Here is a 15590-nt window from a genome sequence, read left to right as displayed (position 1 = left end):
TCTTCCTTAAAAATGAGCGTACAGCTGACAAGAAATTTATTTTCGACAAATATTTTGGCATTTTTATGCCTTTTAGAGGATATTAAAGACAATTAACATTCCAGAACTTGATTCCAGAACATAATTGTCCAGAATCTGCAAGACCAATAGTTTTTACTACAATAACTAATTCTTCCTTTATGGTATCTAAAAAGTAGCAAAACTAGTAGATTATTCATGTTGTGGAACAGAGCTCATATGACATGCACAAGCGATTTTTAATAATCGATTAATCGGTTTTCACAACAGTCCACAGTCGACGACGGCTATCAGAACTTTGAGTACTAAAAGTCGATTAATCGAAAGTCGAGTTACCTAGTGTATTGTATTTGTGTGTTACTTCTAGAAGAAAGAGGTCGTCTATATTTACAGTAAATTTTTTGTCGCAAGCTAAATTTTTTTTGTTTTAATCGTAAGTATTATATTGAATAATTATTAAAGTTTAAACAAAAATATATTTTAAAATAAAATTAAGTGGTATTGTGCTATTGAAAAAGAAGTCATTTTGTGAAGTGCTGTAAAATATTTCGTAAAATGGCTGCCCTCAAAAAATGCACGCACACATGGTCAAATCAGAGTTGATGGATTTTTTTGTTCGTAGAACAACGTCAATGACGTGTTATATTAAAAATAGAATTGTTGGGAAACAAGAGAAAAAAGCAGCTAATTGATGTGAAAATAATCGGATTATATCTTATTTTGTATGTAACAAGAAACATATTTTTTTTTTTTTTTTTTTTTTTGTTAAATATGTTCTTTGTTTTATTCATTTTCTGTACATTTTCTTCGTAAGTTGCTTTTCGAGCTCTTTTTTATGATTTTCTACTACCTTCGATTACAACCCTGTCAATATGGCGTTGATGTGCATTCATTTCCTGTGATTCTGACGTATGTAGTGAGCGCCGCGAGCACATGTCATTTTCTCTCATTTAGTTTTTGGATTTCGCGAGCTCAAGTGGTTTCGTTGGACTCGTTTTTATAATTTGATAATTTTTTAATTTTCATTTTTCTCAAAACTATTGTCCTTAGTCGCCAGTAATAGCAAATAATTAAGTGAAAAAGAAATTAGTAAAAGTAACATATTGTGATAAAAAAATTTAATTTTTCTAGAACTTAGTAAGTAAGAACAAAGCATAAAGAAGTTTTCGTACCGCGTTTGTGACTTGGAAATCAACAGTTGAGTTCGTGTCATTTTTTTGATATTCGTCATAAGCAGCAAGAAATAGAAAGTTGAGAGAAAGGCCGTGTGTGTCCAGTGTGTGTGTGGAATCAGCAAAGAAATATTAAATTAGAAACGCATAAAGAAACAAGGTTAAATTAATTACATTACAAAGAGTTGTTGAAACAACTACTAGACGACAGCAAGTAGTAGAAGGAAAACTACTTTTCATCTTAATTGACTAAATTTTCTTTTCCTGTTAGTTTTATATGTAAGTAGCAATTGCAATGCCATTTTTTTATATTTTATTATTAATTTTGTTTGCATTCCGCCCTTGCCATAACTGGAAAATATTCTTTGGTCGTTTTTCATCGTTCTTTGTGGATTAATTTATTTTTTTCCCATTGTAATTTCATTGACCTCATTTCTTGTTTTTAAAGAATTTTTCTGGTTCTCTTCGATCTCTTGTATATATGTGATTTCTCTTTTTTTATTCTCTTAGTACGTTACACTGTGGGGACTCTTTTCAAGGTGATTTTGTCATTGCTTGTGTGTGAGATTTCTTTTCTTACTTTGTGTGCGTCGTGTGTCAAAATTTGGTTGTTGTTTTCGCGTTTGATAAAAGATTGAGGTTAGAATTTATAAAATTGCCGCACAATACGTGGACGGAGAAAATGACTGGGCTAATTAGTTGTTACAAAAGATGCAATAAAAATCGTGAACAAAAATTCCTTGCATATTCTTCATAAGATCGGTTGGTTGGCTTATAAGACATATCTGACTGGGGAACGAATGCATTTACAATTGAAAGCATGCTTTAACTTTTCTATCCTTCCATTGCATTTTTTGTCAGAAATCATTTAATCCCCACGAGAAATATTGGTTTTGTTATTTGAGGCAATCCGAGATAGATAGACGTATGAAAGAAAATCTAAGTCCATTTGGAAGGGAAGAGACAATGGAATTGGAAAAATTCAACTTTCTTTCGCGAAACATGAATATTCATGGTTAGGAAAATCTCTTGCCCGCAACAACTCAGTGGTTCAAATTTCAATTATTTTTTTGTAGCATTCTACTTGTCTCCTTTCTTGAAAACAATACACCACAGGATTGTGAGTAATATGGGAATGCTATAAAAATTGCGCGAGTATTTTGGGTGCTCAAGATATCTAAAAATAGTATCATTTGGCCAGCAAATACTCATACATTTTTTACTAACCCAAAAGTAAATCTTTATAAAATCTTATCACTATTTCGATTAGCTAACAAATATCCATATTTTTGATTTTGATTTTTTTCTAGCAATTTATTGTATGAGTCAAAAAACTGAAAGACCAGTACTATCAGGTCAGCGCATCAAGACCAGAAAAAGAGATGAAAGAGAAAAATATGACCCAACGGGATTCCGTGATGCGGTCATTGCTGGTCTCGAAAAAACTGAAGGTGACTTAGATGAAATCTCCAAATTTTTACATAGCGCTGGTAATAAACTTGATTATCGCCGTTACGGCGAAGTACTATTTGACATATTAATAGCTGGTGGTCTCTTGGGTAAGTTTCCTTTTTTTCTGGGTTATTACACACTGTGTGTTTCATTGTATTTATGTTGTTGTTTTGTTATTTTCAGTTCCTGGTGGGTCAATCTCTCAGGATGGCGAGAAGCCAAGCACAAACTATTGTATATTCCAAGCCCCAGAGGACATGGAATCGATGCGGAACCATGAGCAGGTAGGAATTTTCATATATAAAACAATATAAAAATACCACCTATTATTTGTGTATTTTAGTTTTGAGAAATTACAACAGAATTCAAGCCAATTTAAATGTTAATCATATATGTAATGTATTGTAAGGTTATGTGGATGTAGCAAGATATGAACACCTTTAAATATTGGGAAATTTTATGTTATAAAATTCTAAGGCCATTACTTAAGTCCTTTGGATTTCGGTTCAACAACCAACACTTTTTCGAAAGGTATTAACCACAGAACTATGGACGTCTCAATTTTTGTGCAATATATCCTCGATGTGAACAAAACAATAGACGAAACTCCAATCTATATTTGTTCTACAACTTAAAGTAGTGATCCCCATTCTACATTAGAAAATAAGCCTCTTATTCTGGAGGCAGGCACAGAAAATTCTCAATATTTTTTAAGTAAATGTAGATTATTGCCGAAACTATCACTTCTGCTGAACATATTTCCCAAAACATAATTTTTATTTCATAAATACTTCCCCACGATAACAATGCGAGAGTGCATTTAACGCCGTATTTTTTAATATCCAATAAAATAGGAAAACAATGACATTTCCTGATCGCTCAAGGAAAAATGTTGCGGAAATAAGTTTAAAGCTTTGTAAAAACACATCCAAAACAAATATCAAAAACGACTGCTTTTAGCAATGTCGGAACAAAAACAGTCATTATTTGTATAGAGAGCGGGAACAATGAGTTTGTTATCCACAAATTAACTTTGGGAGTCTCCTCTCTTTTCCCCATATTTTTTAGCCATATTTTAGCCATGCACCATATTAGAACTAGGTTAACTGATTCTCTCAAGTTTTCTTAGTGTCGAATGAATGCTATAGAAATATCATATTATTACTTGTCTGACCATTTCGCTTTTTTTTCAAGCAAAGAAGCTTATCCATGAAATGGCCAGATTTCTTTATATGAAACAAATTTGATTTACAATGCAATGCATTATAGGTATGTTAGATCCCTTCTTTATGCACCATATTAGAACTGGATTTGTCTGATATGATAGCTTATCTAGTGTCGACTGTGTGCTATAGCAATATCACATATTTACTTGTCTGGTTATTTTTTCTTTTTTTTAAAGAAGATTTATATGAAATTTCTAGATTTCTTTATGTGATACAACAATCTTGCTATATTTATGTCTACATATATACATAGTCGCCGCATTATATGTATGTTTATTTTATTTTTATACATTTCAATATTAACACTTTGATGCGTTTGTGTGTGTGGTGTTATAAACTAATAAATGTGTATATTTGTTTTTGTTTACTTTATAGGTGTTCGTCAATCTCATGCGTCGATATAAGTACTTGGAGAAGATGTTCGAAGAAGAAATGAAGAAAGTATTAGTCTTCATTAAAGGTTTTACTCCAATTGAACGCGTTAAACTTGCGCGTATGACAGCGCTATGGTTATGTATGTATCTGATTATGTTTACTTATTTTTAGGGCTTTATGTAGACTCTCTTTTAATTAATTATGCTGAAGTAAAACATAAAAGAATCTATATTTTTGAATTTACAAATTCATACTGTTTTGTCCGATTCTTTTGCATTTTTTTTTACTATTTTTGAAATTTAATGTCTTGGCTTTGCCACTTTAACCAAATTTGGTTTTTATCATTGTTTACTTTTGATAAAGATTAATATATGAGTGGCATAGTAATTTGTTTGGCGTACTGACTTTTGTTTTACAACCAGAAGCGAAAGACACAAACCCAATAACAGTTTTTTCTTTTATTTATTATTTTTATTGTATTTTATAATCTCAGACACATGATTATGGTCTTTATTAATTTTCCTTTATAAATGTTTTTTTCTTTGCAGCCAATGGTTCTGTGCCACCAAGTGTACTATTGGTGCTCAATAATGAGCACTTGATTAAGGATGGCATTGCTCTCGATTTTCTGGTTGAGCTATTTGTCACCTTTAAACAAGAAAAGGGAATTCAATCTCTTATACAGACACTGAAAAAGGGTGGACTTGAAAGCAAGTAAGTATAATTTAACCGGATCTAAAACTGTTTTCATTAAGGCTAATTATATCGAATTAATTTAGAACAGAAACAAAGCTTTAAAGATTAAAATGAAAAAAGGGGATATTTATTTAGAAAATGGGTTGAAGGAAAAAGAAAGCAACAAAGTCAAACACAATAATTTTGATATATTTTTTTTTTAATTTTATTGAATGAAAGCAAAAAATGTCGGAAATAGCATCAAATTTTATAATAAGTATAGATTTGGCTTAGAAATGACAGCAGTCTGAATTTGGTTGCAGTTTTTTCATCTCACCTGATAGAACATAAAAATTTATCAGATAATAAAAAAAAATTGAAAAAAATGAATGTTATATTTGAATAAGTTAATATTTTAAAACATTGGGAGAGTTTCAGGAAGAAATTTGTTTATATTTTACCCAGAATAATTTCTTTAATTAACGCTCCCAGATCAACATAGGATTCGGATTTAATTTGCAAATGTTTAACAACGAACTTTTGTGTTCTAATTTGAATTCTAAAAAACTTTTTGTATATTAAAAACTTATTTATTATTTGTTTAAATTTTTTATTATTTTTTTTATTTATTACTTTTTGTATTGTATTTATTGTTATTTTATTTTTTTATTTAATAATTTTTTTATTTATTAATTTTTTTATTTATTAATTTTTTTATTGATTATTGTTTGTTTTATTAACAATTTTTACTTTTTATTCATAATTTTTATTTTTATTCATAATTTTTATTTATTATATTTTTATTTGTTATATTTTTTATTTATTATTTTTTACTTATATTTTTGATTTTATTTATTATTTCATTTATTTATTTTTTATTTATTAATTATTATTTTTTTATTTATTATTAATTTTTTTTTATTTATTTATAATTTTTTTTTTTTATTTTATTATTATCTTTTATTTATTATTTATTTTTATTTAATTAATTATTATTTTTTTATTTATTTTTCTTTATTTTTTTTATTTATTAATTTGTTCTTTTATTTATTATTTTTTATTCAATATTTTTTTATTTATTTTTTTTTCATTATTTTTTTATTTATTATTTTTTATTCATTTTTTTTTATTTATTTTTTATTTATTATTATTTATTCATTATTTTTCTTATTATTTTTTATATGTATTATTTTTTATTTATTATTAATTAATTTTTTTTATTTATTTATAATTATTAATTTTTTGATTTGTTTTTTTATTTACAATTTTTATTTATTTTTATTTCTTTTTATTTATAATTTTTATTTTTTTATTTATTAATGTTTTATTTTATTTATTATTTTTTTATTTACAATTTTTATTTATTTTTTATTTCTTTTTATTTATAGTTTTTATTTTTTTATTTATTAACGTTTTATTTTATTTATTATTTTTTATTCATTATTTTTTATTTATTAGTTTTTTATTTATTAGTTTTTTATTTATTATTTTTTATTCATTATTTTTTTAATTTATTATTATTCATTCATTATATTTTTATTTTTTTATTATTCTATTTATTATTTATTTATATATTTATTTTATTTATTATTTTTTTATTTATTATTTATTTATTTTTATTTATTATTTTTATTTTATTTATTATTTTTATTTTATTTATTTTTTATTCAATTTTTTATTTTTTATTCAATTTTTTTATTTTTTATAATTATTTTTATTTCTTTGTTTATTTTTTATTATTTATTTATTTATTTATTTGTATTTTTTTACTTATTTTTAATTTGTTTATTTTTTAATATTTTTTTTCTATACATTTATTTTTATTTATTTATTTATATTTATTTATTTATATTTTCTTATTTATTTTTTTTATTTTTTCCTATATTTATGTTGTTTTTTTTTAATTTAAAATTTGTATTTATTTTTTTATTGTTTATTTATATTTAATTTATTTTTTCTAATACATAACATACTAAATCACATTTTTTCACCTCTACCTTCCTTTGCAGACTCATGGACTTTTTCCCACCAAACAAACGTACTGAAGAGAACTTCAAACAGGTATTCCTTGATAAAGAACTAACCGAAATTATCAAATTGCATAAAGCTCAGGCCAGTCAAGAGGCTAAACGTGAATTGCAACAAACTCTTATCGATGACATTCACGATGAGAAACCCCACTCGGAAATCAGTGCTAATATCAAAGAATTGGCACAAAAATCCAACATTCCCGACAATGAAATCATCATCATCATATGGTCAACAATCATGTCATTGGGTGAATGGAATAAAAAGGAAGAGCTTGTCACCGAACAGGCTGTACGCCATCTAAAGGGCTATTGCCCATTGTTCCAGGCATTTGCCACCACCGATCGTGCCGAAACAGCATTGATCTTGAAAGTTCAGGAGTTTTGTTATGAAAACATGAACTTTATGAAGGCCTTCCAAAAGATTATTTTGTTGTTCTACAAAAGTGAGTATTGAATATTTGATAATAAATTGCAATCTTTCTTTTTTTTTTCTTTTTCGTGGCACATACTAGAGATTGTCATTGGTCTTGTTTTAAATATCAATTGACAATGTACCAGTGTGCCAGATAAATTACTAAACATTTATGAGAATCATTGATTGGGTGTCCTAGTCTAACAAATTTGTCACGTTTTCTAGGCCATTTGTCAATGGTACACTCTGTTTGTTATGCTTCTTCCTTTTTCTATTTTCTTTTCCTTTCAATATTCTAATGATTGTTTTCTTTTTTTAACTTTACAGCTGAAATCCTATCCGAAGAGGTTATTTTGCGTTGGTACAAAGAAAACAACTCTGTCAAGGGTAAAATGCATTTCCTTGAACAAATGAAGAAATTTGTAGAATGGCTGCAAAATGCTGAAGAAGGTTAGTATTTCCTTATTTTACAAAGAATTTTTATTTAATTTCACATTGTTTATTAAGAATATTTCAAAATATTTCGAGAGCGAGATGTGAAACGTGTAATATTCGCCCAAATAGTATGGAATTATGAACATACGACAAAATTAGGCCTGGAAATGAGTATGCCAAATTTGATAAAAATAGGTTCAGATATAGCTCTAGTTCCCACATATATTGTTCATCCGATTTGTTATATATGTGCTCCGCAGCCGTAATATGCACTCCGTAGTAATGATATTCGGGAAAATATATAAACTACAGCTCAGAAATACCTCTGCCAAATTTTACCGAGATCGGTTCAGGTTTGCTGCATATAGCTCCCATATATATCTTCGTCCGATTTGCCTTTTATTGTGCACCAAACGTGTAATATTTGAACAAATGGGATGGAATTTGGCACTAAGGGTCAAATTGAGTCTAAAAACAAGTGTGTCAAATTTTGTGGAAATCGCTAAGCTATGGCCCATATATATTGTTCATCCTATGTGTTGAATTTTGCCTCCACAGCCTTAATATGCACTCTGTAACAGCGATATTTGGGGAAAATATGAAATATAGCTCAGAAATACCTTTGCCAAACTTTATCGAGATCGGTTCAAGATTTGGATATAGCTCCCATATATATCTTAATTCGATCCACCCGACTTTAAAACTTTCCTTACTGTTTTTGCTATGCATACTTTTGAGAAGGCTGTTGATTTATTATTCTGATCAATATGCTGTGTACCTGTATGCCAGATCAATTCATAACCAGCATTAATTGGGTGTCCTAGCTACTTTTACATAGTTATACTAGGCCAATAATTAGTGTTACAATATCATTAGTTTTCTGAATTCCTATAATACATTATATGAAGTAATTCCATTAGCATACTTTTGAGAAGGCTGTTGACTTAATTATCCTTATCAATAAGCTGTGTACCTGTATGCCAGAGCAATACATACCAGCATTAATTGGGTGTCCTAGCTACTTTTGCATAGTTATACTAGGCCAATAATTAGTGTTACAATATCATCGAGTTTTCGAATTTTGTCAGAGGTAATTTCATAGGCATACTTTTGAGAAGGCTGTTGACTTATTATCCTTATCAATAAGCTGTGTACCTGTATGCCAGAGCAATACCAAAGCAGCATTAATTGGGTGTCCTGGCTACTTTTTAATTCATAGTTATACCAGGCCAATAATTAGTGTTACAATATTATCGAGCTTTCAAAGTTTCCAAAAGTAGATCGACCGAGATAATTCCATTAGCATACTTTTGAGAAGGCTTTTGATTTATTACCCTTATCAACAAGCTGTGTACCTGTATGCAAGATCAATATCATAACCAGCATTAATTGGGTGTCCTAGCTACTTTTACATAGTTATACTAGGCCAATAATTAGTGTTACAAATATAATTTCCCCGGGGGTATTGTATATCAAACAATACAATATATCGAAAAAAGGTATTCATTGAGGCAAATTGGAAATGACAACAAAATTTTCCATATCTCATAAAATATTTGTTCCAACCCAGTTTGCCAGATTAAAATCTAGATTTTTGCTTGCCTAACTATCTGGCTAAATTTTTTATAGATTTTATAGGCCAATGAAGTCTAGAACAAAAGTAATAAACCTGGCAATGTAATTTCAGGCCATGATGTTTGCTATCATCCTACGGTGAATAGCAAAAGCCTTGGCAGTGTTTAGTTGGTATAAGAAGAAACACTTGATTACATACCGTTGTTTTTTAAGCTGACTTTTTCGTTTCGATTCATAAATGGAAAATCCAAGCATACCAAGGGAAAGACATTGAATACTTCAGAAAAATATCAAAGTTACGAAGTAATTACAAATATATCAGAATAATGTAACAAAACATTTAATTTTAAAGTTATATAGAAATACATATTTATGTATTGGCAACAAATTTCTAATCCTGCAATTGTTTATGTTCTTTTATTTTTAGAATCTGAATCTGAAGATGAACAAAAGAATGGCGAATAACATGTTCTAATTCAACAAGAAATAATATAATATTAGTAAAATAATGAAAACGGATGATATATGATATGATAATGATGGGTGGAATGACGAAGGAAGACGACAACATTGCCCCCCAAATAAAACCATGCAAAATATATATGAACATATTATAAGACTATGAAAGAGGATTTTTCCCTCTCAACAAACCCTATACTATATTAATATAACAAGAACAAGCTACTTTTGTTATCATCGGTGTAAACAACTTTAATAACTACCACGCAATAATGTCAAAATTATGAACAGATTCTGGGCAGACATTACCGGCAAACATTCAGAACCAATGCAATATCATCATTCACATTAATCTCTCAAGAAAAGAAAGAAACAATAACAACAAAATGAGGTTGGTCGTCATGAAAGGGATTTGTCAACAACAGCAACAAAAAAGCCCAAGTCACAAGTTTAGACACCATCAAACCAGCAGCAGCAATGGAAAACGCCACCTTCATTAATTGTAAAAAGAAGACCATACAATGCATATAAGCAGCAAAACACACACACATATACACCACTTACATACATACTATATAAATAACAACCAACAACAACCGTTATGGAATCCAAATTTTGACGGCAGTAAAATGGAAAAAAAAAATTGACAACAAGAAAACATATTTTATTGCAATATACAAACAAGAACAATTTATAGTAAAAAAAAAAATAAAATAAATTTAATAAAAAATAAATAAACAAAGAAATGGTATTATGCATTATACACATACAATATATAAATGATTGATGAAAATATAAAATAAAGATTTAATTATTATTATATATAAATGACAGAAATAATAAAATTGGTGGAATATCATCTCCTATAATAATAAACAACACTCCAAAATGCCATGATGATGATAAAAATAATTAAAAAAGGACATTGATGATGATGATCAGGTTATTGTTTTGTAACCACCACTCCAACCAAACAACCAGGCAAGAGCGCACAACAACAACCCAATGTGTGCAAACTAAAAATTATATAATTGCTGAAATTTTTTAGAATTTATTGTGTATTGAGAAAAAACAGCAACTACTACAACAAAAACCTACATTTTTTAATTTATTTTATTTTTTTTTTTCATTTGACCCCCTAAGAAAAATATCGAGTTGTCTGGAATAATAACCATCATATATTTTTTTCTATATACTTTTTTATTTATTTAATTTAAAAAAAAAAAAAACACAAAATTGAACAAATACAACAACACTACTCAACAACCAAAATTTTATTTGTTTTTTATTTATTTCTGTTTTTTTGTTAAGGAAACCAAAAGTGTAAAATCGTTTGTATCGTTTTACCTAAAAAAAAAAACAAAAACAAATAGACTTGAATTTTAATCTACAACCACAAATGGCTATTGCGTTTTATTTATTGATTTATTTATTTGTGGGAAAGGGAAAGTTTAGTGGTATTTTGTAAAACACGTTAGAAAGTTTCAGGTTTTGCCAAACTTTTTTTTTGCATACAAATAGACAAAATGCTGGCGCAATATCAATCGTCACATTTATTATAGCAAGTTTTTGTATGGCCAGAAGGTCATTTTCATATAAGATCAGAAGGTCTTCTTCATAAAAGACCTTCTGGCTTCTTCTTTTCGCCACAGAAAACCAGAAGATCTTCTCCACAGAAGACCGGAAGGTCTTCTCCATAATGAATGAGGTGATATACTTGGAAACAAGTAAAATAGTATCAGTCGGTTTTGCCGACAGATAGAAACCCCCAGCCTTGAGTTATGATTATTCAAACTGTTGAACTTTTATGGAGGAGGTTCTGAAGCAGTTGGCCAATATTGACCAATTCGTAACTGACCTAAGACTAATATAAATATTACAATGTGACAGAATTGAGCTATATCGACTACTTCCTATACTTTATATGTGATATGTGCAAATTTATGGAAAATGTGGAGGCAACAGATATAGCGGAACGAAGTATTCGATTTTGTAGTGGCGCTTGTGATGTCATTTCCGTTTCCCATTTTATCGTATTCAACTATTGCCGAGACATTTACAAGTATGCGGATAATGCAGTGTTGCATGCCAAATTCATCCTTGAAGTATGCTCACTTAAATGACGCCTTAACTCTAGATAATTGAGTCTAAATTAGCATGAACATAGATCTGTTCTTTTCTGCGACAGACATTTTGAAATATGTTGAATATGTATTTGTGGCAGACTTATTTATTTTTGCATCAGGCCGAAGTTAGAAAAGGGAGTAGTTGAACTAGCGGCATCGTCATTTTTTTCCGACATTAGACTGGCGCACATTGGCTTTATTCGGTTGAAGGAACATATTAAAGTTTATAAAGTTTCCTTTAAAGTTAATACTTTGGTTAGTCCGAGTAAAAATTTACCAAATTTTTTGTTGTTAAATATTTTATCTTTACAAAGCCGTGTGTAAGTAAATAAGTCAAAAGTAAAAAAAAAAAAAAAAACTGTAATGGTCAAATAAGTTAATAAAACCATTTCTTTCGGATCTAATAGCCGGGTCCCCTTGGGAAAACTTCATCAGTGCCAGAAGCTTTCACCTATCATTTGTTGCCTTAAGTAACTCGTTTGCAAAATGCTGATCGTTTAACAAAACATAAGGAATTTTATGTGCATCACACATATGTATGTACATATGTCATCTTTGTTTGAAACAATTTCCTCATAAATTTCCTAAATCTTGGAATCCAAGTCATTGGGTAAGACATTTTTTGGTGTTCCTCTTGTTCTCTTAAAGAAGCAAACTCTTATTAGGGTGGTCTTCTTCTTCTTCTTCCAGAGACTCCATAAAAACACTCCACAAATAGTGTTACATTTTAACCACCTATCAATTGGCAGAGAGAATCAAGCAGTACTTAGTTTTGTTGTTCGGTGTCTAGTGAGCGGTTGCTGAAAGTTTCTCCCTCGTGTAAATAGTTTATAGAAACCAAATTGAAGTTTCGGAAAAGAAGAATATTCAAAAGTGAATGCCAGCCATTTTGAAGGAAAAATCATTCTCCAGAATTTATTATAATGAACTTCATTTAAAGAAAGTTAAAACTTTTCATTTGATACCATACTCGGCTTTACTACACATTTTTATATTTGATCTGGGCAAGTGTGTGTATAAGTAAACAACGATTTCAATATTACGCTAAATAGTAAAAAACTACTTTTGTTGCACCTACATCAGCCATAACAAAAAAAACCCGCCAGCAAAGTTAATATATGTGCAAACCCCATATTATTCGATGTTGTAAGTGAAATATTTAAAAACCTGCATTACATCCTAATTCAACATAACCTCATAGCATCATCAACAAATCATCATATACAGGCGTCTAGAATCGAAAGGCCTTTCGTCGCTGGATACTCTGTAATGTAAGTGTTTTTTTGTCTTTACTCAATCTTTGTTATTATATGCCTCATATTATTTCTTGGAACTTTGGAGAAACTAAAGTCACCCCTCGCTCTTATTTGTGGATCGGTACTGCAGCTGCTCTCATTTCTATTTTACCAGTACCGTTACTCTCAGGGTGAGATTAGTCTGTCCAAAATTCCAAGTATTTTTAAATTATTTTGGGTTTTTATAATATATTATCTGCTGCGGAAACCATTTTAAAATTTTCATTTCCTGGATATTGCCACAATTAAAAGGTTGAATGTTGGCAGTACGTACTTTGTGGCATTACCATTCTGGTAATGTTTCTTTGTTACAGTTTTAAAGACATAGTAAAGCCTGCCCACATTCAACCCAAAACTGTTATACTGATTTCTACATTTATGTTTTGTAACTGAGAGTGTAACTACAGAGTTCTCTCAATATAACGGATCTCTATTATTTTGATCTGTTTCTTTCTCATTGGTTTTTTTTTCCTCTGTCCGTTTTCATATATTCTAACAAAATTCAATAATTAATATTGAAGCGGTCGACGACCTCAAATGCATGACCAGCTGTTAAAGTTTGAAAATCACCTTTGAATTGTTTGTTACATTTATACACACATATGCTTCCCTTCTGATTATACATTTAAATCATAGTACTAAACATAAAAAAAACTCATCATTTTGTATTAAATTTAATTCAATTAAAACAAATTTAATAATAATTAAGAGAACCTTCACAGAATTGTCTTAGAATGTAAATATCTTTATTTAAGGTTTTTCTGATATAAAATTTTGAATAATTTCTTTATTGAAATGTTGGTAAAATTTACCATGCTTTGAATTAAAACCGATTGTTTGACTTAAACGGCATCTGAAGTAAAGGTCAAGGGGGTGATCGTATGGGTTACCAGTGATTTATCGGTGGATACCGGGTAACATGGTTGGGAGGGCGAAAAAGGGCCATGCAATAACACCAGCATATCCCTTCGGCTTAGATAAGATTAAAGAGTCCCTGCATCATTCTATCCTATGTCTATTCAATCCTCTTTACTATGCATGCTTTGAACAAAACTTATTAAATTGATTTAATGTGGATAATCTTCGATAGACGATGGCAAGATCCCACCCCACCGACGAGCAATAAGGCTTCGGGAATAAGCATGTCAACGCCATTTGTCTATGCCAGAAGTGAGTTGAAGGTTTCGCTGTAAACCCTACATAAATAGCCATTGGTTGTATGCTACATAAATAAAATTTTGGCGCCCAACGTGGGGCCCGAGTGATTTTTGATTAAATTAGGTTCTACTTGATAGAGCAAAACACTCTACTATTTCATATATTTTGTTATATCACTCAGCCTCTATTTCCTTTTTTTTCAAGTTCTTTATTCTTTCTATTTCTTTTTCTTTTCTGATGGGCTAAAACAATGCTGTGGAATTTACTATTCATTAAATGCATTATGGCTATTGAATGTAACCTGGTGTTGTTATCCTGTTGTCTCTACCTTTAAATTTTGTTTCCAGAATTTTTGATGACAGGAAATCAGCTTTTGTTCTGGAGCTGACCTTCTGATGAATTCAGTTAACATCATTCTTTTTTGTTTACAATTCGGAATATGTAAAGATTATTGACGATTTTTACATCCATTGTAATTGTACTCTCTATATATTCTCCTCTTTCTCTTTTCTAAGGACATTTATTTTACTCTTTTAATAAGCCAATTGAAACCCCTTTTTTACTTTGGATGCTGAAATAAGTCAAACACAAACATATTTATTTTTTTAGGAACTATATTGTTGTTTCCGGTAGGAAATTTCTTAAGAGTCGTACTTCATAATTTATTTTGAAATAGTTGGCTTTTATAACATCTTTATATAGGGAGTGTCGATATTTTTTTAAAATGGCAGTTGTTAGGAGTGATGAAGATATTCCTGCCTCGGTAGCGGCGGAAGAACATGGTCCAATTTGTGGAGTTTGCAATTTGGGTATCACCAGCAAGTCTTTGATGGCGGAGTCTATATGCAGGCATTTGTTTCATAGGATATGTATTTCAAATCATTTGCGAAATAATGCAAATTGTCCTGTTTGCAATACCAGAATTACCAAGGATCCTTCGGCGTCAACTACACAACCTGCTAAAAACAAACCTACATCCCCTATGATGACGAGGTCGGGATCAAAAGCAAAGGCCTTTGATTCTAATAGAACTACAGATTCTGTTTCTGTCAATTTAAGTCAGCAATCAACGATTCCAGCTACCTCAAATTTGACGACAGCGGCATCGAACATCACTTTAAATAATATTGAGGATATAGTTTCAAGGATTCTTGCAGGTCAGCAGTCGCAGCTTCTTTCAAA

General features: G+C 29.6%; 1 protein-coding gene across 2 annotated transcripts; it reads left to right on the top strand.

Annotated features, from left to right (window-relative positions):
• Nucleotides 1-305: 305 nt before the first annotated feature.
• On the top strand, nt 306-9947 carry LOC101899620 (protein krasavietz). Of its 2 annotated transcripts, none has more exons than XM_020034899.2 (8): nt 306-451; nt 2501-2749; nt 2826-2926; nt 4244-4382; nt 4792-4957; nt 6928-7391; nt 7688-7810; nt 9798-9947. In XM_020034899.2, exons 2-8 carry the CDS (start codon nt 2512-2514, stop codon nt 9833-9835), a joined length of 1269 nt encoding a protein of 422 aa, XP_019890458.1. In that variant the 5' UTR covers nt 306-451; nt 2501-2511; the 3' UTR covers nt 9836-9947. The 2 variants fall into 2 exon arrangements, with proteins under 2 accessions (XP_019890458.1, XP_005178096.1); XM_005178039.4 differs by lacking the exon at nt 306-451 and adding an exon at nt 969-1469.
• The last annotated feature ends 5643 nt before the right edge of the window (nt 9948-15590 follow it).

This window comes from Musca domestica, unplaced genomic scaffold (genome assembly GCF_030504385.1).
Source record: "Musca domestica strain aabys unplaced genomic scaffold, Musca_domestica.polishedcontigs.V.1.1 76, whole genome shotgun sequence".
Lineage (NCBI taxonomy): Eukaryota > Metazoa > Arthropoda > Insecta > Diptera > Muscidae > Musca > Musca domestica.
The sequence above is the reverse complement of the archived record's forward strand: the minus strand, read 5'-3'. Positions and strand labels throughout refer to the sequence as shown.

Bases quoted from the DNA above. Each gene is read 5' to 3' on its own strand.
- LOC101899620 (XM_020034899.2), top strand. From the start codon at position 2,512: ATGAGTCAAAAAACTGAAAGACCAGTACTATCAGGTCAGCGCATCAAG. The intron at 2,927-4,243 runs GTAGGAATTTTC...TTTACTTTATAG, and splicing joins CGATGCGGAACCATGAGCAG to GTGTTCGTCAATCTCATGCG. The intron at 7,811-9,797 runs GTTAGTATTTCC...TTTTATTTTTAG, and splicing joins GCTGCAAAATGCTGAAGAAG to AATCTGAATCTGAAGATGAA.